The sequence below is a fragment of the Diplotaxodon limnothrissa genome, linkage group LG20, assembly GCF_057381915.1.
Source record: "Diplotaxodon limnothrissa isolate DT_005_m linkage group LG20, D_limnothrissa_male_GT1.1, whole genome shotgun sequence".
NCBI lineage: Eukaryota > Metazoa > Chordata > Actinopteri > Cichliformes > Cichlidae > Diplotaxodon > Diplotaxodon limnothrissa.
In genome coordinates this window covers 28,290,139-28,316,844 of record NC_140615.1, presented here as the reverse complement: position 1 = coordinate 28,316,844, position 26,706 = coordinate 28,290,139, and the positions used below count along the sequence as shown (strand labels likewise).

The 26,706-nt window shown below is 43.2% G+C and overlaps 1 protein-coding gene across 1 annotated transcript; it reads right to left on the bottom strand.

Moving 5' to 3' along the window:
- Positions 1 to 23,351: 23,351 nt before the first annotated feature.
- On the bottom strand, positions 23,352 to 25,823 carry mafba (MAF bZIP transcription factor Ba). The gene has a single exon (XM_085343958.1). The coding sequence runs from the start codon at positions 25,388 to 25,390 to the stop codon at positions 24,164 to 24,166; it is 1,227 nt and encodes a 408-aa protein (XP_085200084.1). The 5' UTR covers positions 25,391 to 25,823; the 3' UTR covers positions 23,352 to 24,163.
- Positions 25,824 to 26,706: the final 883 nt, after the last annotated feature.

Sequence of the window (26,706 nt, the reverse complement as noted above, 5' to 3'; positions counted from 1 at the left end):
AGGGTGAGAGGCAGGGTACACCGTGGACTGGTCACTAGTTTATTATAGAGCTAACCCAGAGAGACAGACAATAAGTTATGTTCTCATTCATACCTAAGGCTAATTCAGAAACACCAGTTAACCTAATGTGCATGTCTTTGGACTGTGGATGGAAGCCAGAGTACCTGGAGTGAACCCACACAGGCACAAGCAGGACATGCAAACTCCACACTGAATGCAGTAGAACCCCAAAATAAAATGATCAGTCATATTATCAATAGAACATAGCACTGGCAATTTAATACTCTTTACTTTCAAAGCTTATTATAATTTACTTTAGGCGGTGCCGCTTGACAGAGTAAATCTCAAAGCCGGAATTCAAAATCATCTTCTAGCGACTGCCTGTTCATCCACTTCATGAACAGTGGATGAACATCCTCAAGTTCATCCACTTGAGGATGGAGGTTTGTGCGAGCATGAAATGCATAACTGTTGGACAACATCTTTTACTTTTCACGTTAAGAAACCTAATGGCTGTAAGGGGTCTTAATGCTGTCTACTTCCAGTAGATGTGTACTCACTGGCGTGCACATACGTTAATGTCATTAAACAATGTAACAACATTATGTCTTTTCCAAGCCTGGCCTCTTCTTTCTCTCTCTGTACTTTTTTCCCCTCCAACAACGTCCCTTCTGCCACAGCCTGACCCAGATCAAAATATGAACTCGGAGAGAGAAGTTAATCTCCCACATAAACGCAGAGCAGAGGCTGTAACTCAATACAGCTTGCTTTGTGGGAGGCCAACTTGTTCTCATCTCGGAGAATTAAATACAAGTTGTCCACTTATGAGGAATGAGATTAAAATGTAGTTGGCTCTTATTAAAGCTCAAAATGAACAGAGAGGCATAAGGGATCTCTGTGTGCGGGTGTGAGAGGGTTCGGAGGTGCAAAAGTGTGCCTTTCTGCTCGTGTGTGTGGCGCACATTAGGCACAGTGTGTGTGCAGGGCGGGGGCTTATGATTCCCAGGAAGGCCTTATTGGAGATGATTACTCTCATAAAACCTCTGCTCTCTAAATTGCCCCCAAACACACCCTGCCCCCATCCTTCCATCTGCAGTCTAAACACACTTAATCAAGCGCAGGTGTGTCTTGATGCATTTACAGACGCCTCGCTGACAGACAATCTTCAGCAAACGAGAGAGGGGACGAGGCTGGAGATGTTTTGCCATCTTTCCTATCTTCTGTGCTTTGCGGACAGAAGTGTTGTTTGAGGATGAATGTGAATGATAATAAATTTAGCTATTGATTTTCTTTTCTTTAGCCTCTTCTCTTCTCTTCCCTTCGTCTACCGCTCTCTGTCCTGCGCCTTAATACACTGCTGGATCAGCCAGTGCTGGAGATCTGTGGGTTAATACGGTTACCGGGATAACAATCTCCTCCTGCATCGCTTCATGATAGATGGGCACAGTGTGTGTATGTGTTGAGTGATTGAGCAAGTGGGTGAGTGAGTGAGAGATAAAGTAAGCGGCGGCCGTGTAAAAATGTGTGTGTGTGTGCGTGTGCGTGCGGTCCCTGAGCAAGAGTGTGGAAGCGGAGGGGGCCATGGTATCCGTCAGAGGAGAACAATGGCTTTTAAATGAATCTGGGAGCTCGTAAATCACACAAAGAGAGAGCCCAAATGCAGCGCTGATTGCCTGGACGTCAGAGTCAGCGGACGACAGGAAGGAGCGAATGAACGAGAGCCCCAGCGAGACACCTTGTTAACGCCTGAACAAAACGCCTCCATTAGGAACCAATGGCCTACTTATGCAAATGACTCCACATATGCACACTTTCTCTCCTGAAAGTTCTGTCCTTGGGAGGCACATGCAGTCAGTCAGTCAGGACAAATGTAAATAAATCAAAGGACAAACACTTTTCCATTTCATATTTGTCAGTCTGAGGTGAACAGAACTTGAAGTGGGCCTTTTTAAGTTATACCTGTGCAGGCGTATAACTCAATTGCCCAATACTGTTGAGCTCTTCATATATTCAAAATCGTCGAGCTAAACACATTTAAATGGAAGACAAAAAGGATTGGCTAAATTGCCACTCTTTAAATCTATATTTTTCTTAATCTCATGTAATTTGGATTGGTTTGATAAAGATGTAATTTTACTGTCGCTGGTAATGTCTGAAGCTGTTAGTGTATGTGCTAATGCTAAGCAGTTGTAAATCATTAGAGCCTGGCTTCATTATGGTTTAGCACGAGTGTTGCCTCAGAGAGCGAAAGATGAGTGGTAGGCAGAGTGTAATTACAGGTATGTGGGGAGAAAACATGCAATTAGAGATGTAGAGGAGGCAGTTTGCACACTTTTCAGCTCACGGGCTATGGAAGCTTGTTTACCTCGCCTCTCGTCCTCTCCTGGCAAGTGTCTAAGCACATGTACTCGAGTACTCAAGTTTTTTATAACTTTAAATGTTTTAATACATCAGGGCCTAGAACAGTAAATCCGAGTGTGCTGTTGTATTTTTATGCTATAAAAACTGTTTGACCCCAGTGTATACAGCATACTTTTCAGATTGGGATTTTACAGAACAATATAGAATGATAAAAATATGCATTTTTTTTGTTTGCTATCCCAAATGGCTTCTGATTTCTTATCTGAAAAATTAGAAATGAATTAGAAATATTTCTGCTTGTGTCACATCCCCCAATTTTTTGGTGTTTTAAAATCTAACAGAGGGATAAGTGTACTTTTGGGTTTAATTTAAATAAATGTCTTTGATATTATTCATTACATCATGTTTAAATACTTTTTTCTCCCAATTTACATTCATGTATTGGTAATTTTTCTTAAGTTAAAGTTGTGATTCTTTCCTTTTTCTTTTTTCCCAGGCTTGTTGTGTGCCTTTAACAACTGGCAGTGACCCTGAGTCACTGTTAGGGCTGAGGTCAGGTCAGACCAACTGATGAACTGAGTTAGAGGGGAGAGGTCAAGGGTCAGGGCCTCCTGGTTAGCTCTTCCACTCTCACCTGTCTGTTCGTAGGGAAAGCGAACAACATAAATGGTAGTGAGAAAAGCGAAGTCAAAAAAGCAAACAGCTGTCACTGTCTTTTTCTCTCCATGTATTTCTTTCAGTTTGGATTTTATGCAAAAACCGAATGGCGAGAAAAAACCCAACAATAACGTTGCAACAGTTATAGCAACTGAAGTGTCTCACTTTCTTGTGTTTATGTTTTTTACCACTCTCACCTTCTCCCTCCCCACGCTCTAACCATAATAGTGTGTAATGTGCAGGCTGATTAGGACTTTGACGGCGAGGTTCAGACCAGCCACCCAGACTCTGAGGTTACTTAGTCTGGGTTTTGTGGCCAGACTTTTGGCTGGGAATACCCTTCTTTTAGTTAAACCTTGCTTGGCCACAAGTGACGTTCCCACATGCACACAGTGTGTGGACGCACACCTGCTTCAGATCAACTTTGGCACAACAAAATTACAGATCAAAATGATAACTTTTGCATTTCTAAGCTATTTCATTTTTTATAATAACCAGATACAGTGTATCTTGATTATCAGTGGAAGGTCCAGTAAAAGACATGCCAGGAAACAAACTGGCCCCTGAAACAGGGTATACGACAGCTGAGCTTTTCCTGCCAGGACTGAGAGAAACAAAAAGTATGTGGTTATAAAAAGAGACAGTGCTCCAAGTGAATGTGACCACCACCAGGCGCAAAAGAAGAAAAAACAATAAAAAAGACAGGTGGACACCTGCAGTTAGGTTGATCATCGTGCAGGGTGGAATGAGAGCAGTTGAGAGAACATTTGGAGCAGTTAGTTCCCGCAAAGTGGGCATTCTCTATATTTTTCTCTGACGCATTTCGCACACATAAACATACAGACTTGCAGCGAAACACGCAAACACACAAACAAAAACACATTTACGCTACTTAGAGTATTTGGTGACAGGTTATAAGAGGCTGACTGACCTCCTCAGACATTAATTAAGAGCCTAGGAGAGCAGAGCCTTTAGGCCAGCCGAGGGCCCTGCCCAGACACACTCCCTCAGACTGCACTGTTTATCTTTCATTAGAGCACAATTACATGTCGCATCCCTGTCTCTCTGTCTCTCACCAACTCTCACTGGTTTTGCCTGATTCCCGCATGTTCGTGCTGTGTACGTTTACACTCGTTACTCAGCGAGCTCAAGAACAGAACAACCACAGACACAAACAAGCTTCTCAGAGCCTTTTGCCTTTGCTAAACATACAGGGAGCAGAAGCAGGACAACAGAAAAACTGCCAGATGTGGGGAAGAAAATGTTATAATGGTTAAAGATAAAGGAATGCAGCAGGGGCTGTAGGAGGAGGGAGGACATGGGAGTAGGAGGTGTGCCTTCCAGTAAGAGGTGGACAGCTCCTTCACAACACCACAAAGGAAATGACTACAGACAGAACAGAGAGGTAGAGGCAGAGAAAGAAGTGGAGTGGTCAAAAATCTTTAATTGGATGGAGTTTTCAAACTTGTAAGTGACCTTTATCACAGTACCCAAACCAGAGTGCTTTCTGAACTGACATCATCTTTAAATATCTGTACACATGCTGTTGTGACCCAAAAATACATATGATCACGAAATGCTTGAAATAAACGGGTTTATTTGTTATATGAACATTGTCTGATAGGAGTAGTATTTCTAAAAAAAAAAGAGTTTAATTTTAAAGAATGGGAAAAACAGAAAACACTCTTTTGTGACATTCTCCCACTCTGAAGTACAGCTCACAAAGATAATCTACAGAGGACTTAAATAGAGCGTTTTGGAAAAAAAGTGTCCTTATTTTCTCACTTTCATATGAATAACTGTTGTTTGTTGGCTTTCAGAAGTTGCAAAAATTGTTGGATGGGCATCCCCCTCACAACGTGCATCATTGGAAAAGTGTGGGAAGAAGGGATTTCACTGTTCTGAGAGGAGAAAAGCACTCTGTGTGATTCATGCAGACACTTTGCACTTCATCTGGGATCTAAGATACACAGACTCGAACTAAGCAAATGTTTTGTAGCACACAGCTGATATAAAACATCATTACCTTAATTAATGATGGACTGGTGACCTGCCGGGTTGTACCTCACCTTTTGCTGTATGTCAGCTGGGATACTCTCCAGCCGCTATGAAATGGATGGGTAATAAAATAAAACGTTACTCTTTTATTTTAGTGTCTATTTCATATTTTCTGTACCTCATGCCAAATTAGTTTAATCTTTATCCATCAAGTAAACTGAGCATTTTTAACCTAATATATATGCAAGATAAAAACTGTTGCAAAAATGTAAAGTGTGCTCTGATGCCTTGTCATCAGCAGGAACTAAATGTGCAAAAATGACTGGACATCATTTAACCCATGTGTTTCATAATGTTTCATCCCACATAATGACTGAATTACGTGTCATTTTTTTGTCATTTATTTGGTGGAAAGTACAAATAAGAGGCCAGCCTAACATAAACTGTGGAAAATCTGAATGATAGGGGACAAATTTAACAAAATGAGAGAGACCAAGTGGGCTTGAATGACTTGGAAAAGTAGTTTTTCTTACTTTCTTTACCTGGAGATACAGAGGAGTAATTAGCAGCTTTAAATCAATATTTAGTGATTGGTGGCTGTTTACTCCCCTCAGCCATCACCACCATCATCAAACATGCACGTGGAGTCATCGGGTCTGGACAGCTGGTCAAGACAGACACAGTGTTAACCCCCGTACATGGCCAGAAGGCACAAGCAACGCCCCACACATCAACTCAGTCCCCACAGATGTGACGCTTATAGAAGGAGGCACACTATAGGTAAATCGTCTGCATCCTTTTAAAGCTACGTGTTAATTAGATATCCTTTGTGGAAATGTGCGATGTGTTTGCCGTGAATAAACCACAAGCCGCACTGAGGTTTAGCTTGTGAGTCAGCAAGTACAGGTGGCAAAGTCAAAAATCAAAAAGCAACACTGTTGTTGCAGGTTTGCATAACAGTCTAATCTGTGATCTGCCCAGCAGTGGGGAGAGGAGGAGAGGAGATCTGGATTCCAGTCCTGCACTCGCTGTCTTTTGGCTTATCTGAACAGCAGGACAGATGTTTCCATGAGCGTTCACGACCTTTTCTTTGCTACTGTCGCTCTTCTGCTGTTCATGTTGTTCACTTTGTTGTCTCATTTATTTTCATCTTGCATTTTCCTCCCCTGTTCCTGGTTTCTCCCTCTTTTTTTTCTCTGTCATTTCCTGTGAGAACAGGAAAGCCCCTTCAGACAAACAGCTATGGTCTGCCCATCCAACACACTCTCTCTCTCCCTCTCCTCTCTTCTAGGTTCAGCAGGCTATGTAAACAGATTGGGCGGACTACAGCTGGCGTAGAAGGAGAGCAGTGGGACATGGTGTGTGTGTGTGTCTGTGTTTGCGTAGGTGTGTACATATTTATGTGAACGCATGCAGGCATAAGTGTGGTAGAATTGGGAGTGACGAGACATTGACCAAAATGTATGTGGAGCAGGAACGAGATATTGAATCACTTGGAGACTGGAGAAGAGACTCACAAAGTATGGAGCCCGTGGGGGTACTGAATGCCTCATTAAGCTGGTGTATGTGTGTGCGTGTGCATGTTCATACAGCTGTAGACGACATACAGTGCCGCACAGGAAATCGGGAGTTGGCCTGAGACCTACCCAATCAAAGAATGCTTTAAATCAAAGTTGTGCTGTTGACCACTGTTGGGTATTTTTAACATAAAACGTTGGATTATATGTATGTGTGTGTGTGTGTGTGTATCTGCTTGTCTGTACTGTGCAGTTGCGCAAAGTTTGTGTTTGGAGAAGGAAATACCTTGACAGGTTTCTGGAACACCCGCCTGGGTACCCCCTCTCCATCTCCCACTTTCCTCCTACTCTTTCTCTCCATCTCATTTCTTCTTTTAGTGTAGTTTCTAGTGTTATTTTACACTCACGCCCTTCCTCTGGCTTAGAGCAACACTCTCCCTCCCTGTAACTAGTGTTGTGTAACTGCCATTTGGTGATCAAAAAACTTAACATTTGGTAGACGAAGTGAGAAATCATTGTAAATCCCATTCTGTAATACTACTGATGGTATTATGTCACTGGTTATGTCACTTTCGCTTCCTGAAATAAACTTTTCCTAATTGTTTCCTATAAAGTCAAATGACAAATTCGACCTTGGCTCCATATATTTATAAAACATGTCCTTACTGGTTGTGTACTCATTCCTCTCCACACACCCTGTTTTCTTGCTTCTCTTACTTTCCCTCCCACCTTGTTTCTTTTTTCTTTTCAAACAATCAACATTGTCGACAGTTTAACACCAGAGAGAAATGCACTCGCATTTTTCATTGATAGATGTGTCAGTGTTTCATAATGATGAAAGGTGGCATTCCAGAAAGCTCACAGACAGAGGACAGGAAGTGCTGCTCAAAGGCCACAGGAAGCAGGAAGCAAGTGGGGATGAGCTGCAATAGTCACTTACGGTTACTCATGAGGAGACATGGGAAGTAGTCAGAAGATGAGGTGAGAAATCATGAGCGAATATAAAAAAGAAAAGGAGAGAAGGAGAAGGAGTTACAGATTAAAATTGTGAGCAAGATGAAGGAAAGAAGCGTGTGTGTGTTGAAAAAGCAGCATAACGGGTGGGAGGAGAGAAAGAAGCCGAGAGTGAGTCTATAACTAGTTTTGTGCTGAAAGGTCAAAGTCAGGCCTCGGATTTGAAATTGAAATGAAGTGTTGGTTTGGCACCATTCCCACCTCACTACTCTATGGAAAGAGAGTGTTTGTGTGTGTGTGTGTGTGTGTGTGTGTGTGTGTGTGTGTGTGTGCGCGCACAGCAAAACACCACCTGAGTACACATTTTGCCCTCATTTCCCACTGTTTTATATGTTCTGTGCTGGGATTTTCTTATGGAAGCATATTCAGTAAAAACAATGACTGTACACTCACTTGCCACTTTATTAGGTCCACGTGTTCAGCTGCTCACTAATACAGATGTCTGATCGGCCAATCATATGGCAGCAATCCATTTAGGTATGTAGCCAAGGCGACCCAACCTGTCAGATGATGTCAGATGGGCTGGTGTGTATATTTCAGAGATCTGCTGGGATTTTCCCACACAACCATTTTACTGTTTACGGAGAATGATCTGAAAAAGAAAAAAATATCCAGTTAGGGGCACTTCTCATGGGGAAATGAACTTGTTGATTCCAGAGATCAGAGGAGAACGGCCAGATTGCTTCTAGTTAATAGAAAGGCAACAGGAACCCAAAGAACCAGTCATTACAGCCAAGGTATGCAGAAGAGCGTCTGTGAACGCACCAGAAAGCCACACTGGCTTCCACTGCTGTCGTCTAAGAACAGGAAACTGAGTCTACAGTTTCCACAGGCTCACCAAAATGGGGCAACAGAAGCCTGGAAAAACATTGTTTGATCTGATTAGTCTTGATTCTTGCTGTGACATTTGGGTGGTAGGGTGTGAACAACTTGAAAGCATGGATCCACCCTACCTTGTAACAATGTTTCAGGCGGGCGTTGGTGGTGTGGTGTCCATTACATTATGATCACAGTTGCCCATCTTCTGTTGACTTTTGGACAGCATGTCACAGAGCTCAGATGATCTCAAACTGGTGTCTTGAACATGAGAAGGAGTTCCCTCTACTTAATCCAGTAGAGCACCTTTGGGATTTGGTGGAACAGGAGATACACATAATGGACGTGTTGCAGGAAAATCTTCAGCAACTGTATAATGCCTGTTGCATCAATCTTTCCAGCACCTTGTTGAATCATGAAGATTCAGTTCTGAAGCCAGAAGTTGGTTCCAACCTAGTATTAGCGAGGTATACTAAAGTTTAATAAAGTGAGTACATTTCACATGGGTCAGAGCAGTATTTCTTCACTCTCATGGGATTCATTGGTGCTCCACTAACACACCATTGCTTTCACATTATGGATGTGTGAATACAACTTTGTTGGATGTTCTTACATGGCCTCCTTTCAATGAACGCGATAACAATACAGATATAAAGATTTTGTGACATTTAGACTTAAAGTTGACTTTCTTTTCATTGCTGTGTTTCAAATGAAAGCATACAATAAAACATCTTTTAAGAACCCATAGTCAGTGCCAAGCCTCACCTGTGAGCGTTGTACCAAACTAACTGCACAGAACATCACCGATTTTGTGAACTTGTGACTCAGAAGTACTACTTTTTGCAATTTATGGTTGATGCAAGACCTAAATAGATATGGAGTTAACAGATGGACTTTGCCTCAACAGACAGTTGGAGAAGTTTCTACACAGTGGTTTCTGCACTTATTTATTTTCGTGTCCCTTCTCAGGGTTATGTTAATTCAGGGCACAGCTGTTGTTCTACACAGAAGAGCCATCTTCAGGCTTCAGGCCTGCCCACTTTTAAGCCTGGAGCTGTTGATTTGATAGTTTAAAGACAGTAGATTACAAAGTGTAGGCCTTTTAAAATCAAACGTATTGGTGTGATTGGGGGAGACGTTATATGTAATTTGCAAGCCTTTCCTGTGTGTAGCTCGACATTAGATTAGTGCAAAAAAGGTGAATGTCATAATTGGAGGTGAGACAACCTTTTCATCCTTTAGATCATTTTTTCCAACAAAAATCTGTTAGGAAAAACATCCTCACCAGTTCAGACTGACTACAAATGCATGTTGAATTACCATACACTGCAGTCAGGTACAAGCAACCACACTGTTTCTCTCTCGATGATGATGTTATTCATTCAAAGAGTAATAAATAATACATAATTAGGTCAAACATGGGATAATTACCATGAAATGATCATTTAAACATGCAAATATCAGCTCAGTTATTTGATTTTTCAGCCTCCCTGGCTTCAGTGTGCATTGCAGTCAGTGAGTGATAGTGCTATCCACCACTGTGTAACTGACTGAGAAGGATGACTTAGATGTTTGCTGAGAAATGGATGGGTAGTAGCACAGGGTGAAATGGGGGAATGGGCGAATGGCTGGCTGCCAGAGTCGAATGCCAGGTGCAGAAGGTAGAGAGGTGTCCTTCCTCAGCTCCCCTGTGGAGTGAACCAGCCCATACTGAACATCCACTGCCCCAGTACCCTCTACTGCTGCAACTGCCACTTTTCCTCCTCATTCACCTCAGCTCTTTCTTAAATCCTGCCCTCAAATGTCTCTGTATTTCTTCTCAGAAACAGAAAAGGGCCATTGTGTCAATTAAATGACATGTGCTGCACACCATAAATCCTGCACACATGTTCTACACTCGCTGGCTAACCCGTCTGCCTCTCTTGCTGTCTTCCTCTCTATATGTTGGATGGAGCCACAGAGTTTTATGGCTCATGTGTGTTGTGACAGTGTGAAAGGCACAGGAAGGAAAGGCCACGCTTCCTCTGATGCTCCTGCTGCTGTGGACCAGAAGAGATAAGAACACACACACATGGATGCACACGCCGCCACGAACAAACAATCACAACACAGACCCGTGCTGCCTGCGCTAACGCCCCCTCCCTCTCCGCCTCCCCTGCAGATCGACTTCCACGTGGTTTGGCCTTAATCAACTCCCCTGCACGGCCCCACCTCCGTCTCCTCTCACACATTTTGGTTTGTTCTCTTCTCAACAATTTGCACTCCCCGGTCCAACTCAGAGTGTTTAAATTGGCATCGCTAGTCGGACACTGGATGCTTTTAGTTTCAAATAGGCAAATAATCGCTGCTCAAGTTATCAGCGAACTATTTGGGTTAGTCATTCTGGTGACTCTGCCATACGCAGCGAGCTGTAGATGTAGAGAAGAGTCCTCTCTGTTTTATCAATGGTTTATAATGTGCACGTGTGAAAGAAAGGCACTTCCTTCAGAAATAAGTAAAGAGCTTCCTGGACAGTGTATATGCTGTGCTTTCCTGGGTGAGACTGATGCTGAGAGTGTGTCTGTTATTTTCTGAGTGTGAGCGTGTGTGTGTGTGTGTCCGCTGACGTAAGCCCCTCTATCTGATGATGCCCTTCTAATCCCCACAGTGATGTGTCATGAATATGGAGTTTAAGACTCAAATCCCCAGGGATACACAGGCTATAGATAGCTTGTGCCTTCTTCACACACGTATACACACACACAAACACACACACACACACACACACATGCTGCTGACTCTTGTGACGTTGCACTGGTTCACTCTAGCCTACTCTGGTCTTAGCCATTCCTTCTATGTGCAGTCAAATTTGCAGATGTCAAACCATGATTTTTTATTGTTAGTGTTCTGGTTTTAAATGTACATGATATTGTACTTGAAACATCAGTGAGATATTGAAATAATTGATATAAGCCTCAAGTGCCTTTTCTTCTGAAGCAGCCATAGGCAACACAGTGTATTTGTGTTTTGACTAACCATGACCTGCTGCAAAACAAGACTGGTCATTTTCAGTCAAATGGCTACAAAAACAGAACAGCAAAGAAAATGACAGTGAACTTTTTTATATCTAAGGGAAGCTTTCCTTTGTAGTCTGCTTGTAGTTTGAGATCTGTTGACCGGTTATGTTTGAGTAGGCTCTGGTTGCATGAAGGCAAAGAGTCCATATGAAGAGTGAAAGAGGGGTTGTGTTTTCTGAAATCGAACCGAGTCAACAAACTAGCTGATGGATTTCCAGATTGTATCCAAAGCACAGAAAGTCAAAGCTAGAACTTCAGCACGGGCAGTCAGTTGATCATACTGATCTCTTAAATGCTTCAACCCACCTAGACGTTTAAAGTAAACAAAGATGATCAGTAAAATGAATCCCTAAACTGCTCTTTGTAGGAATTAGTTTTACAAATCAGCTTCAATCTTGAAGCCAGCTCTGAAGTGCATGTAATGTCTGATTGCATGCATGTGAGGATAGTGTAGGTAGTTGTACGGTGGATTCACAGTGAGCATGTGTAAGCTCCATCCAGGCAGAACTTTCACCTAAACCAAGCAGACTAGCTAATTGCGAGAAAGGACGATGACCCAATTTCTCCTAACATTTTACAGCGATTCCAGTTGCAATAAATCTAAATATACTTGAATCTTAAAGGAAGCAGTATTAAAACACACTGCATGATACCATACCATCATGTGATTATCATTAAGTTACAATTTAAACCACAAATGACTGAAATAATCAGCTTGTGTAAATTTACTCATGTGTGCATGTGTGGTGTATTGTTATGTAGGCTGAAATGTGCTGGAAACTCTCAATGTTTTAGTGAAAGCTCTAATCTGAAAATGTGGTTCCTTAGGTTATTGTGGCCTAGACTACACACAGATGCATACTGCAGGTGATAAAAGACATACTGTAGGTATAATCACACTTGCTGCCTTACCCTGCTCACACACAAACACACATGAATCCCACCACACCCCAAAAGCTTGCCAACCCATATGGCTTGGGGATAATAAACTGAACAGCCAGCAACACGTCTCCTGTGCTCCCAAGCCAGGCAAGCCAAAGGAATGCACATCCCTCCAGTTCACTCCCTCTCTTTATCGGCCTCCCTTTTCTTTTTCTTTTTTTCTGTCTGTTTGTCATTCTCTGTCTTTTCCTTCTCAGTTCTGAGAAATTGAGTAACGGACCCTCTGTTAAAGTGAAGAGCTATGTGTCTGAACGTATGTTGGCACCCAAAAGTGTGTGTTTGTGTGCGCGAGGTGTGCCAAAGAAACCAGTCTGACGAGTGTGTGAAGAGCTTGCCCTTGGGATGGAGGGAACAGGGGAAGTGGGATGGAAAAAGGGAGGGACTGTAAGGATGAAATGAAAAGGAAAATAAACAGTTATGTGAAGGAGAAGAGGAAAAAAGAGAGATATTTGGGAAGGAGGGAGAGTTGCAATTACATCTCCTTCCTAATCTCTTTCTCCAAAATGCCAAATGTGAATGTGACCAAACACACGTGCCTTGCTTCTCCCAACGCCTACTTTCCCCCTTCTCCCACCCACCCATGGTCCTGTCTCCTCAGGCCTCCCACCTCTCTGTTTCTCTGTGGTGCAGCGGGACAGCGAGCAAGGCCTGCGGCAGGAGTGCTAAGCCCGGGCCTGGATTTGGAGCACGGCTGCTCTTGGTTGAGCAGGATCCAGGCCCCCTGAGGGCTGAGGGGTGGCAGCGGAGGGTGGAGGGTGAGGGAGGTAGGGCAGAGAGGGAGGAGAGCAGAGGCAGCAAGCAGTACAGTTCTGGATCACCTTCAAAGAGCTCCAATCCCAGTGGAGAGACTGGATTCCTCTGCGGAGAGAGAGGGAGGGTATGGAGGGAGTGGGAGAAAGAGGGGGAAAGATGTGGGAGACAAGAGACAAGGGGGGAAAGTATTAAAAAAGAAAGGAAAGAAGTGATTTGGGTTGTAACTTTTTTTCGCACTCTTCCACTGTCTTTCTCCCTCCCTCTTTCTGTCTCTGAGGCGTGCATGCACTTGCCCTTCAGACAGAGGGCTATACTGAGATGATCTATCTGTGTGCTGGAGCGGGGAGACATGAGAAATCTGGCCCGCACAAAGGCTTCGTTGTGCCTCTCTGGAGCTTCCTTTAGGGGCGTCATGTGTGTATGTGTGTATGACTGTATTTGAATGTGAAAAGGATGAGTAGAGTTTACTTTCTCAAGGCCCCCCAACCACCCTCCAGAAGGTACTCCTAATGCAAGCGTGCACACGGACTCCCAGATGTGCCTCCAGAAATCCAAGGACATTGCAGATTGCCACCTAGGCATCTTATTCTTGTTCATGTGGTGGATGACTTTCAAGCTCTGAACCTATAAGCCTCTTATAGAACGCAAAAGTGTGTGACAGTTTAGGAAACCTCAGATTTGTTCCATTGGAGTTGTGCATGTTCAGTTTTTGTGAAATTGGGGTGCAAATAGTACACTTCATAGTTTGTGCAGGCAGGAGTGTGTGTTTCTCTGTGTGCATCAGTGACAGACCTTCATCCTGAGTTTGGGTCAGCAGTTTGTTTTAGCATCAATTAGAGGCTCTGTGTTCCTCAACGCAAGCGTGAAGGGAGAATTAACGTGCAGTGGCACATTCCCATCAGTGTATTATTACACACAGCACCTCAGCTGCCAGAGTGCATGCATGTGTTTGTGCATGTGCATGTCTCTGTGCGTGCGTTTTGTGTGTGCATGAGCATGCCCATATGTGTGCATTTATAGGTAAATCATTCAAATTCAGAAAGCTCTTTTTCGTTTTTCTTTTCTTCCTCTCCGTCTTCTTCTCCTTGCTTGGCACTTCCCTCCTCTTTCAAGGACTATGGTCTGACCACAGCCATTTCCCTTAGTCTCTTCCTTGCCTAGCAGCACACAGCACATAGTTTCCATAGAACTTGCATTTAATTGGAGAGAAGATATATTAAAGATACTAGAGAAAAGTGTCTTGTAAAGATCCCCCGTTTTATTCAAAGACACTCTGAAGAGCACATGTTCACTGGTTCTGATGCAGATCTTCTCTTGGAGGTATGTTGATTGCTATGCATAAAATAAAGGTTAAGAATTTACGAATATGATCTTCTGAACAATGTTTCAGACAAGACAAGGTATGTTTGCCATCAGTGAATCATCCAACATAATTACTTTATCCTGTGCTGCTTAGTCTTTTTGTACCGTCATCATTTTAGTTTAGCTTTTATGCTAGTGTAAAACAGTTGCTTGAAAGTTTTACGTAGTCTGATTAAGACCATAACCTTTGAGGCATAAGAAAAAAACGAATCTTTCTCATCCTGATGCCGGTGTTTTAAATGTTTTTTTCCCCATTTTATCAATTTACAAGTTGACTGCAAAGGTTGCCTTGTTTTGAGAATGCATGACTGCAAAACAAAGAAAGAAGTTCAGAGTTGTTATATAATGCAGATTTACCTGGAAACTGTAGAAGCTTGTGAATGTAAGCTTAACCTTTCTGATTCTTTTAGGTCTCTGCAACTGTCTGTACAAAGCCAACTTATCAAATGAGCAAGTTGCAACCTGTTAATGCGCACCCTATTATAGTTTTCATATTTAATTACAACCCTGGTTATTAAGGATTATTATTTGTAGTTCAGCATAAAGATGAGCCTGAATTTGGTCCAAATGCCTCCAGGTTCTGTTGGCATTGTGCCAGGCTGCAGACCTGAACTTCCTTCATACTTGATGTTATTAACAGCTCCGTCTAAAAAAACAGCCAGTATCATGCTCCTCGTGACATTTAGAGATATCATCACACCCTGACACGTTAATAGAAGCATTGTTTTTTTCCTTTTGTTGTTCTGTTGCTTCCAAGAAAGATATCCATCATTCATGAACATTCGGCTTTATTATGTTAGAAGTGATTAGAGCATGCCTAACCCTCTTAGGGATTACTGGATTGAATCTTTGCCAGGAAATGTGCCACACACTGGCACAATATTGCCAGGATCCCTCAGTTAGGCAATATACGTGTTTCTTCTGTTGTTACTCTGATTACACCCTCTGCATAAATATGGAATATAGTTTCATTGCTTTTGTGTCCCTTTTTGTGTTGTTTAATGGGGGATGGGATGTCAGTCGACTGCTTCCAGGGGAAAGGTTTCCTGTCTTTGCCAAGGTATGCCCTCCTCCCTGTCTCTCATGTGGAGCAAGGCTCTATACTTGCTTGTAAATAGTGAGATAAGTGTGGTTTACCCGTCGCCGGGGTGTAAGGTGCACTCAGCACCGCCCTGACTTGTCTGTGCCAAAGCCCAATAGGGGTGTAATTACCTGAGACTGGGTCAGCACTTTATCCAGGGTAAAAATACCTGCCTACTTATAGAAGGGGAGTAGTGAGGGAAGCCTGTCTTCACACATTCAGCCAAATGCCCCCTTAGTATTGGGGAAATACTCTGGTAGTCTCTCTGCTTCTTCCTTTAGAGGAGTTATATAGCATTAATTACGCAATATCACAGGGACTTCTGAAGTTGCCTTTCATAGTTGCAGCAGATTGCCCTACAGAGCAGTGAGACACATCCAATATTCCACTCTACCTCTAACTGCAGCCGACTTTCAGCCCGGTACCTTTCCACATTCACTGAATTCCCCTACTCCGCCCCTTTCACACCACATCTGTCTCTCTGCCCTCCGAGTCAAGGACAGAGAGGACCAAGCAGACATGGAGAGGACACAGCAGACACAGAGAGCTTGTGTCAATTAAATGGTATGTGCTTATGCCGCAAATCACAGACACATGTTCCTTCTCCCCTCCCACCCTGTGGCTGTTGCCTCTCTTCTCCACCACCTAATGCAGCGTAATCATCCTCATTACCTAATGAGACCCTACTGTACACACAAAGCCTCCCCCCGCCCCCTCCCCCCAAACACATATGTATAAAGAGCAGCCACATGCTCATGAAAAACACTATAGACTGTTATAGCAATGCGATAAACAACGCTCTGAACACCTACCACACTGTCAACAGAGTAGCTCTCAGTGCCACAACATTGTAAAGCCTCTAATGCCACAGTAATACTATTGTAGTGTGTATTATCAACAGGACAGTGAGCACTGAATTAGGCTGGCAGCTGGGGAGGGGAGAAACCCCTCATTAGCTCCCTTCAATGTATCTACTTCCCCTAATCGCTTACAATAACATAATCTCTTTAAAAGTGCTGCAGCTTAAGTCCAATCTGCCTAAAACCTGACACGTGATTGAGGTCAATCCGCAGTAAAACCTCAACTGTGGGGTCCCAAGAACTTCCACCCAGTATAAGCTACAGTACTCTATGAGCAGGTATGCATTTATTGCCGGCACTGTGCAGAATATTACATAGTGCTTCACAGTGATTCAGACATGTCGCTCCACAGCTGTCTTCATACATACCCTCAGCGAGACAGAGCACAGCCGGCCGCCTTCTTCTGTGCATGATCCCAGTGCAGTTTGTATCCTTCTCACAGCCTCCATTCTCTCTAACCCTAGTAGAGGAGACCCATTATGCCCTTTTTTTTTGAGTTTTTTGATGTTTTTCCATAGTGTCTCTTGCCTGCAAACCACTTACAGATGTTGGCAGCGGGGAGCGTTGTGGCAACTCCAAACGAGGAAATCTAAATAGAGATCAGGCTGTAAAATAAAAAAGAAGGCCAAGCGAAAGAGAAAACAAGGGTAAAAGCAAGAAAGCAAATGCGAGAATGAGGTGAATGGGTTAGAGAGAAAGTAGAAGGCATTAGTGTGGAATTAGTAAAGACAGAAAAAAAAACTTACTGGGCAAGTATGAAATGTGATGTTATTTTTAATGACTGGTTTCTGCAGAGCTTGGACAGTTTGCTCTGGTTTGCATCTTTGTAAACATCTTTATTTCCCACACAACAGACAAGCAGAGGTAGTAACAAACACAAAACTGTGGCACAATGGTGGTATACTTACAGAGCAGGACTAGGTTACGATAGAAATATTGCCAAAAAAGGCAGCTACTGTAACAGGAAACATACACTTTCAACAAACTACTACAGCCTCTCAGTAGCTGATAATTATACCCTTAAAATTCTATATGGCTCAAAACCACAGCTTCATATTCACCTTTCCAGTTGCTGCTCCCTTGGCAGGTTTTTACATTAAATAGTGTTTTATAACATATATAAATAACCAGTACCAGCTGGAATTTACCGGTGCATACTGGAAAATAGGTTGGCTGGGCTCAAATAGGCTTGGTTTGATCTGTGGGGGCGGCTCCATGTTACCTCCCTCCACCTGTTTTACAGGAAGTAGGCTTGTCCTGGTGGATCGGAGAGGAAATGTGCTGAAATGCTACATCCTGCTCACAGCTTTTGGGTCACAGTTCAGTATCGCTAGTATTCGCTACGTCCAGACACCTGCTAGAGAGAAAGAGAGCACAGAGAGAGAGGGAGAAGTGGCAGCGCGTGTGCAGCCATGTCACTCCCCCGAACAGTGATTGTAAAAATGAGTGACCTGTCTCTCCCGTCTCGCTTCTCGCCCTCATCCCCCCTCCCCACCACCCCCTGCACTTTATTTATTAATGGATCCATTCAATTATTTACCTCACATCTTGGGGCGACAACAGGCCAGAGCGCAGTACATAAGGTGGAGATGATACAGTCGACATGCACAACACACAGACACAGAGCGTGTTCTCTGTAGAATTAGCTGACTGCTACCCATTTCTCAAAGGATTGTTTTTGATTTTTTCTTTTGCTTGTTCTATTGATTGGTAGAAATCAGCTTCCTGGGGCCCAAGATGATGTTTTTAAATAGCTTACTTTGTCTAATCACTGGTTTAAAACTCAGTAATCAATATTGTGAATAATCAGTATTTAAGCACAAAACAAGTACAAGAGTTATAGCATTAGGAATCCATACAAGTTTTATACTTATGTGTTTTGTTTTTTACTAATATGCTCAAATAAGTGGCATGTACGGCTTACGTGGAGAAGCTTGAATGCTTCCTCCACCAGTGCTTTTCAGCCACAGCACTTAAACAGCAGCAAGTTCCTTTTACATGACCTGGTGACATGCGGTCTGTATACCTTTAAAAGTTACTACAGCATCCTGTTTGCAGTAGAGGTTGATGGTCAAACGTATCATTGACTGCTCTGTGCCTGCTCTTATCTTCTCCCTCTGGCCTTATCCCCGCAGTGGCCAGACATGGATCAATCCCACCCGGAATTGGGTTTCACATCCCGGAAGCAGAGATGTACACATGGGTCACTTTCATCGACTCACTGCGGCCATGGCTATAGGTATCCATCATACAGACCATTGACTGGTTGTGACCATGAAGGTACAAATTCATCACAACGAGAGAGTGTGGTTGACGAGGTCAGTGGGAAAAAAGTAGCTCTTTCCCATCTACAGTCAGGTGAAAGTTAAGCCTTTTGACGTATTATCATTTAAGTTGGTGTAATAACAGCACAGTGTGAATGTGGAAGCATTTGGAAAGCCCATATTTTGTGTCAAGTGTCTGTCTATGTGTCTGTGTGTGCATGTGCCGGATCACATGACATAAGGAAATATATTTATACTACCTGCACCAATCTGTGTGATATCTACCAGAGGAATGATGTAATGTGTGTGTATGTTATTATTTAAGAATGTGCATCCGTGTGTGTTTTTGTGTTTGCGTGCATGATGCGTAACATGCTGAAGATGAATAACAGATGCTGTGACGCTGTCGCTATCTGAACTCCAGACTTGGCTGGCCTCGTCTGAGGACTGAAGGGGGAGTAGATGAAGGGAAGGATGACGAGGGAGATGAGGGAGAGATGAGGAGAAGATGCTGAAGACTGATTGCCACTGACTCGCGTCCAGTGTACTAATGTAACTGGGAGATCCCCTCAGCATATTTGGGAAGAAAGCAAACATTTCCAGTGCCAAGAAGAATCTGACAGCACTCAACCCTAAAGAGGAAAGCAGAAAATAGAGAGATGAAACAACATATTTCTTTCATCTTCTATTCTCAATGTGTTTGTATTGGTAGGTAAATACTAACACATCCAAAAACAGTCTCAGTAACTGGTTAATGCTCTTTTGTGTGTGTGTGTGTGTGTGTGTGTGTGTGTGTGTGTCCCTTGAAAATAGCCTGCTGTAATTTCCCAGGAAATCACTGTGATTTAGAGTAGCAGCAAAGTAACTTCCAATTACAGTGAATGGACTGCTAGTGTGGAAGTGGGCTAGACTGCTTGTGCACATGTGTGTCTCTGTGTGTGAGCAATATATCTGAATGGGATTTATTCCACGTTTAAATTAATGAACATGATAATACATACAAAGCTCAAGCTATGCTGGTGGTAATTAAAAATAACTAAATGTGGTTCTCTCAGTTGAGCAGCGTGTGGTAAAATTAGCACAAAAAAAAGATCCCCTCTTTTTTTTCCTAAATGATGAAAGATGCAAATGAGTTCATGGTTTGAGTTCAAGTCTGCATAGAGGAAGCAGCAGTGAGCACACACTCTTCAGAGGCTCTAAAATGCGTGCAGCTGGGTTGAGGCTAATGCTTGGAGAGCTTATAAAAGGAGCTGACCTGCTGAAGCTGACTGGAGCATAAAAATGTCATGAGGTCCGGGCGATGAACAGAAGCATGCCATGATTGAGGCTGCTGTCCCGGACTGCTTGATGCTGCCGCTGCAGATACAAGGAGCTGAAGGTGGAGGCTGGCAGAGCGGGCTGAATGCAGATAGGATCTCTGTGGGGGGGCATGAATGTGTGATTGGAGACTAAAATCATTACAGTACGCCAGGTCCCTGTGTCCTTGGCTCTTCCGCTGAGCTGAGGTTGATGCTGATGCGCTCTCGTAGTTTCAACCTCTGCCTTTTTCGCTCATATTTTTTTATCCTTTCCCCAATTTATCATCACACATTTCTGTGAAATACACACAGTCCCCAATGAAAGACGCTCTTCTTCGCAAAATTTTAAATCACTCTCTGTAGGCAAGAATATGACAAAAAGTTCCCTTTGAGATGTTATCGCTGCAGCTTGTTAATAATGCACATAAAATGCAGTCAGGAATCATGTGAGCAAAAAATAGTGTAATAATGTACTCAGGTTTTCAGATTTTTTTAGACATAAATCAGATTGCCGTAATATTTTTTAGGATCAGCTTTTTTTATGCTGTCCAATGTTGATGCGTTGCTTTTCAGAGGTTTATCATACATGTGGCGGAAATAGAATTTAAGCCTCTGCGATGAAATTGGTAAACTTCGTCATGTATTTGATATTAATGCTGGATTATTTCCCTCTGTGTGTCTCAGCGAGCGCTTCCAGACTCTTTCCCCTTTTCTTTTCCATGCATCCAGCTGAGTTTCATGCACATTTTGAGTGCTGAAGTCATAATATGATTCTTTACATAACCTGTTTAGATCTGATTCACTCATGAAGTGACGTTTATGAAAAATCTGAAGAAAAGAATCGGGATAAAGATAAGCCTATTCAGTTGTTTTTGTTATGTTCAATTAAAATCACATATTAAAGGCCTCTTTCTCCTGGTTGACCCCAGTTGCACTCATGGCCCCAGGCTGCTGGTGGCTGTCCAAAGAGAGAGAGGGAGAGAGAGGGGAGAATGTAAACTAGACTTGCCTTCCTTGAGTCTCATTGGTTGATTCCTTCCTAGCGGTTTTGTCCTTGAGAATGTGCAGACATGGGGCAGATAATGTTCTGACACCAGAAACTCTAGACCGGGACCAGATCAACACTTACTCCTTTCTTCTTCTCTGCTTCTATCATCGTACTGTCAGGACATGCACATTGAAGAGTGACGGTGCTTTTGATGTGTATATATACTGCGCCTAAAAATCAAGAGTGTGTTTTCATTTATTTAGTTTGTTTTAAGGCAAATCAACAAAATACCAGAATTGTATACTTTGCTCAAGTGTTTGCATGCAGCAATAATCAGAAGTGAAGACAGACTTCCGAGGTATAGCAAGTGTGTTGACACATGGCAATAATAGATTCCATTACCGTTAACCGTAAAAATATCACACCCGCGGGCGCACACGGGATTATTTTGAAACTGAGGCCTTGCTCCGCGCGTTAGGCGACAGGGTCGGACTTTTTTTAAGATTCTAATTTTGTAAGAACCAGTTAGATTTAGCCTTTAAGTGTATTCAAAGCCATGCACGGTGAGAATGAAAATTATTGTAACACTTAATGTAAATTTGAGGTTTTCATCTCTTCTCCGGTATATTGCAAGGTCAAAGATCTCCTTTTACGGCGCGGGGTTTCTGCAGAAGTCAGCATGCCAGCAGAGCAGCGTGTATAGGAATCTCCCTGCAGCGGCACATAAACTACCATACCCGGTGATCTAATCACTGCAGGCCAGTGGGCTTTAATCCAAAGTTTGCACTTTGTTTTTAAGTCTGAAAATAAAAATGAAGGCAAAGTGCAAATGAAACGGAAACTGCTTGATTAGTGCAAATTAGCTCTTAAAGGGAAAAAATAATTTTAAATGTTTTTCAGGGCATTAGCAAACTTTTTAAAGATTCATATTGTTACTGCCGTTACACTGCGTGGCAGCTTTAATTACCGCTAGTATGCTGTTGTTTATATGACAGAATGATTTTGTCACAGATCCTTAAATGTGAAAACGAAAAAAATAATAAAGTCTGAGAGGTAATTATTGCCATTTCAATGACTTTAATAAGCAAAATAGGAAACAATTTCTTCCAAAAAACAACAAAAAGAGACAAAACAGAAACCAGCCTGAATGGAACAGTTCAAATTTAAGTGTTACTATTATTTATATAAACAGGATTGAAAGTTGATCCCCATCATCGCCAAGTACATGAAATTTGTGAAAACAAAACAACAACCCGCTGCTGCAGTTTCAGTTCGATTTCAACACAGTTGAATCAGTAACAAACCAAAGATTGTTAAATGCATGACTTTTCAACAACAGTTTCAATGCAAGCACCATGCTTTAATCGATATGATCTGACAGTTTAATTTAAATCATTAAAATAAAAACTTTTAACTATGCATCTGGCCAGCAGAACCAGAATCATCAAATAATAATAAAACAAAGAAAAAAAGTATTACATAACATACACATTGTTTTCATTTTGAGACTTTGCACAACCTGGATCCCCTTTTTTTACTGACCGGCAGAAAAAAATCAGGAAAAACATAGAACATTAATATTCAAACTTTCTATCAAAAACATTCGTGTTATCTAAATCGTAACTGCGAATTTTCTAAATATTGCGTAAAATATAAATGATCAACATCTGGTCGAATGGAGTTGGGGGGGCTACAGGTGGCTGCCAATTATGATGAGAAATATTTGGACTTGTTTGGTTCTAATTTGTTTAGAAATGCAGATAACACCTCGCCCCACTGAATATGTGCCATAAAAGCTACACTGAGTGTGAAAATAGCAGAGTGTTAATACACGCGGTATCCAGCCTTCGGTCCAATGGAGTATAAACTCTGCGTAATCTGGTTTGAATAATGTCGTGGTCACATGCTTGTCTCCTCTGCCTCACACAACATGCGTCCTAAATACTACTCTTAAAAGTTCGCACTGAGGCCTGCCTTTAATATTATTGCAGTATTACATCATAGTATGTCTTTCCTGGAGGGGGGTCTGCACAAAATTCAAAATGAAAAACTCGCAAATCATTATCCAAAAAAGTGCACTTGACACAGTTTTGCTGTATTTAAATGCAACTGGGAAAACAAATGCACTCCTCTTTCAAACAATACCCAACACGATAAAAAAAAAATCATAACAAATGAAATAAAAACACAACACACAGAAAGAAGTACAAACCAGCCTCCTCAATCTTGTTGTGCAGTTTTCGCGGTTGCATAATATTTACAAGCCCCCCCCCCCAAAAAGAAAAAGAAGCCCACACCATGATACTGCACCGCCAGTCCTGCTGTTCTGTCCCCGCTGCATTTCTCTAACCCCCCACCCCCACCCCCCAAAAAAGCGCAGATCAACAACATGCTCTTAATATACACGAGAAGATGAAGGTACAAAATAGAAATTATTACCGTACATGTCCAGCATGCAGGATTAATATTTAATGCAGATTTTTTTGTTTTGTTTTCAATATATATTCGAATATAACCAAGCAGGCAATAAATCAATGAGATGTTGCATAAAATGTCCCCTCCCGTGACGGGTTAGTAGACGGAAGATAAATTTGCATAAAGTGGTGTCCCGTTTTTTTTATGTTTTTTTTTTTAAGATTCATTTGTTAATTTTTTCTTCAGATTTCGGGTCCACTTGTCGAATGTGAGTCTGGTGAGTTGCAGGCTGTGAGATCGGGCCTGCTTGTTGGTTCATAAGAATGTCAGCAAAAATACAACTGCCTTACGCCGTCCCACGTTACTTACAGGTGATTTAAAAGCTGGAGCCTCAAGTGAGAGACAAACGAACAAACAAAAAAAGTTCATCAGTCGCTCCTCTTCTTTGAAGAAGAAAAACAAAAGTCTCTTCACTACAAGCAACTAATCTACAAAGATGCTGCGACTGATCGGACACTCTACATTGCTCTTTGTATCTCAGTTGACACGTGGATGGTGAGATGATTATATATGAGAATACTATCTGATGGATTACTCGTCTAATATGAATATAATTGTTACCGTTATTAATATAATCAAACAGTATGGGAGGTGTGGATTATTATCGTTTGCGCATCAGCAAAGTCAGTCAGAAAGTAAAGGTGTCGGGGGGTGGTGGAGTGGGGGTGGGGGTTGTTTGTTGAGTAAGTTGGAGGGTTCACAAGAAAAAGGCTATGGCAACTCACATGAAAAACTCTGGTGATGAAGGGTTGTCACTGGTTGAGCCAGCCTCGCGGAACCCGTTATTGGCCCCCGACCCCGTCAGTTTCTCACACTTGAGTTTGTAGGCGTCCCTCTCCCTCGCCAGCCGGGTGATCTCCGCCTTCAGCTGCTCCACCTGGTTCATCAGCTGCGTCTTCTCGTTCTCCAGCACGTGCTTCTGCTGCACCCGCTTGAACCGGCAGGACTGAGCGTAGCCCCGGTTCTTCAGGGTCCTCCTCTTCTGCTTGAGGCGGATCACCTCGTCCTTGCTGAAGCCCCGTAGGTGTCTGTTGAGCTCCCTCACCGACATGGATACGAGCTGGTCGTCGGAGAAACGGTCCTCCACGTTGAGTCCGCCCCCGGAGCTGTGGTGCGCCGCTGACTGGCTCAGGTGGCCGTGCGGATGGTGGTGATGATGGTGGCGGTGATGGTGCAGCGGCTGGTGGGACTCTGGGGACACCGGAGATGGGCTGTCGGGGTCTTGGCTGTGGTGATGATGATGCTGGCTATGTGGGTGGCTGTGTCCGCCCGGGTGCCCAGAAAGTTCCTCGGCGTGGTGCGGGATGCCCCCCGCATAGGGGTGATGATGCTGCTGGCTGTGGCCGTGATGGCTGTGGTGGTGATGCGGGCCCCTGTAGCCCTCGAAAGCGCCTTGCTGCTGCAGCTGCTGTTGGACATGCGGAGGCGGAGGGTGGCCGTGAGCTGTCGCTCCAATCAGGGCCTCCACTGCGTCCTCCGGGGTCAGGCTTAGCGTCTGCGGGTCTATCTGCTGGTGGTACCCGTTGTTCGGCATCCAGTACAGCTCCTCCAGGTGGCTTTTCTGCTCCGTGGGGCTGAAGCTGGGCGACGAGGGCACCGAGCTGCAGGGTGTACTGATAGGGGTGGAAGACACAGAGCCTTGGGGTTGGAGACGGTTACACTGGCGCACCCCGTTGCGATCCAGCCCGGCCAGGCCTTCCTTCTTCACGTCAAACTTCATCAGGTCAAAATCGTTCACATATTCCAGAGCCAGAGGGCTGCTGGGCAGCTCCGGCCCCATGCTCAGCTCTGCGCTCATGTTGTTGTCGCGACTCTTTTGCAGATATGCAAAAGTGTTGGCGAGCGTCGCAAAAACTGACTTATTAATCAGCGTCTCTTCTCTCCTTTCTTGTTTCATGCAATAGTTCTTTTGGCTCCTCCACCGCTGTGCACTGACTTGCTGTAGCATGAAACAGCGCGTGGTTGGTGGAAAAAAAGGAAAAAAAGAAAAAAAAAGTCGTGGAGGAAAACTTTCAGACTAATGCACTGCACACGGTTTGCGTCATATAGCCTACTTCTGCTGGGATAATCTGGCAGAGAGACCAGGCGGGAGGTAGAAAGCTGCGCGTCTCAGTGCAAAAGTAAAACCCGAGTCCCTTCAGCAGAAGTGCATTTACAAGAAAAAACATAAATAATAATAACAAAAGAAATACCACGTTAATTCGCTGAGACGGGCACCAGTCCTCGTTGCAATTTCTTGGTTGTAAGTCCCTTTTTTCCCCAGGAAAATAAAAGGAGCGAGTAAGCGGTGTAAATAGGGCGTCTGATTTTCGCTGAGAAGCAGCTTTTCCAGCTCTGCACCGCAGAGATTTAAAGGCTCGCCTCTCTCACTCTCTCCACTCTCTGGTATCCAGCAGACTGCGCTTGAAGCCAGCCTTGCGCTTTATACTAATATCGCCTGGTGACGTCGAGCTCGGTAGCACTCGGTTCTCCAATGGGAACAGGACTTTGCGCTCAAACAGAGGAAGAGAAAGAGGAGAGGGACGAAGGAGAGGAGGGCGCTCCAGTCTTGACAGCTACAGTCAGCTGACCGACTTCCCTAAAAGTAGAAGAACGGTGGAAAGTGGCGGAGTGAAATGCCTTCGATGTAAAGCGCTGCTCCTCGTATTCAGTCGTGTCTGAAATGAGAGAAACGTGAAAGAACTGCCACTTTATGGTCCAACACTCTTAGAATGACACCAAACGTTGAATTTCAGGCAGATTTCTGAGGTAGTCCTAACAGTTGTTCCAGATGTTTCCAGATGCACAATACAAATTGGACTTACTACAGGCACTGCTCCTGCATTATAGTTCAAGACACAACTTCATTTGTCTTGAAAATGAGATCAAGAAGAATCATTTTCTTATGTTGTCTTGTTTATGTTTATTTGCTGCATGTCTATAACTTTCAAAAACCCAAAAGATAACCAGTCACATACAAGCCTGTATTACGCAGCATGGTGATAACACAAGGTCAGAACACAGTTTCTAAGCGACCTTAAAAGTTAAATCGTGACTATTTTTCTGCCACACACAATTTCACACACAGGCGCTTTAATGTATAATAACTATATTAAGGCTGTAGCTACAAATACGTCATTTTAATGTTCACTGTAGCGAAGAACCACAATAAAGTCTCAAGGTTTACATGTAGATCTGCTTCTCACTGGCGACAATACTGGTCCACTTTAATTTATGGATTTTTTTAATCCCAATTTATTGTTTAAACAAATAAAAAACAGACCA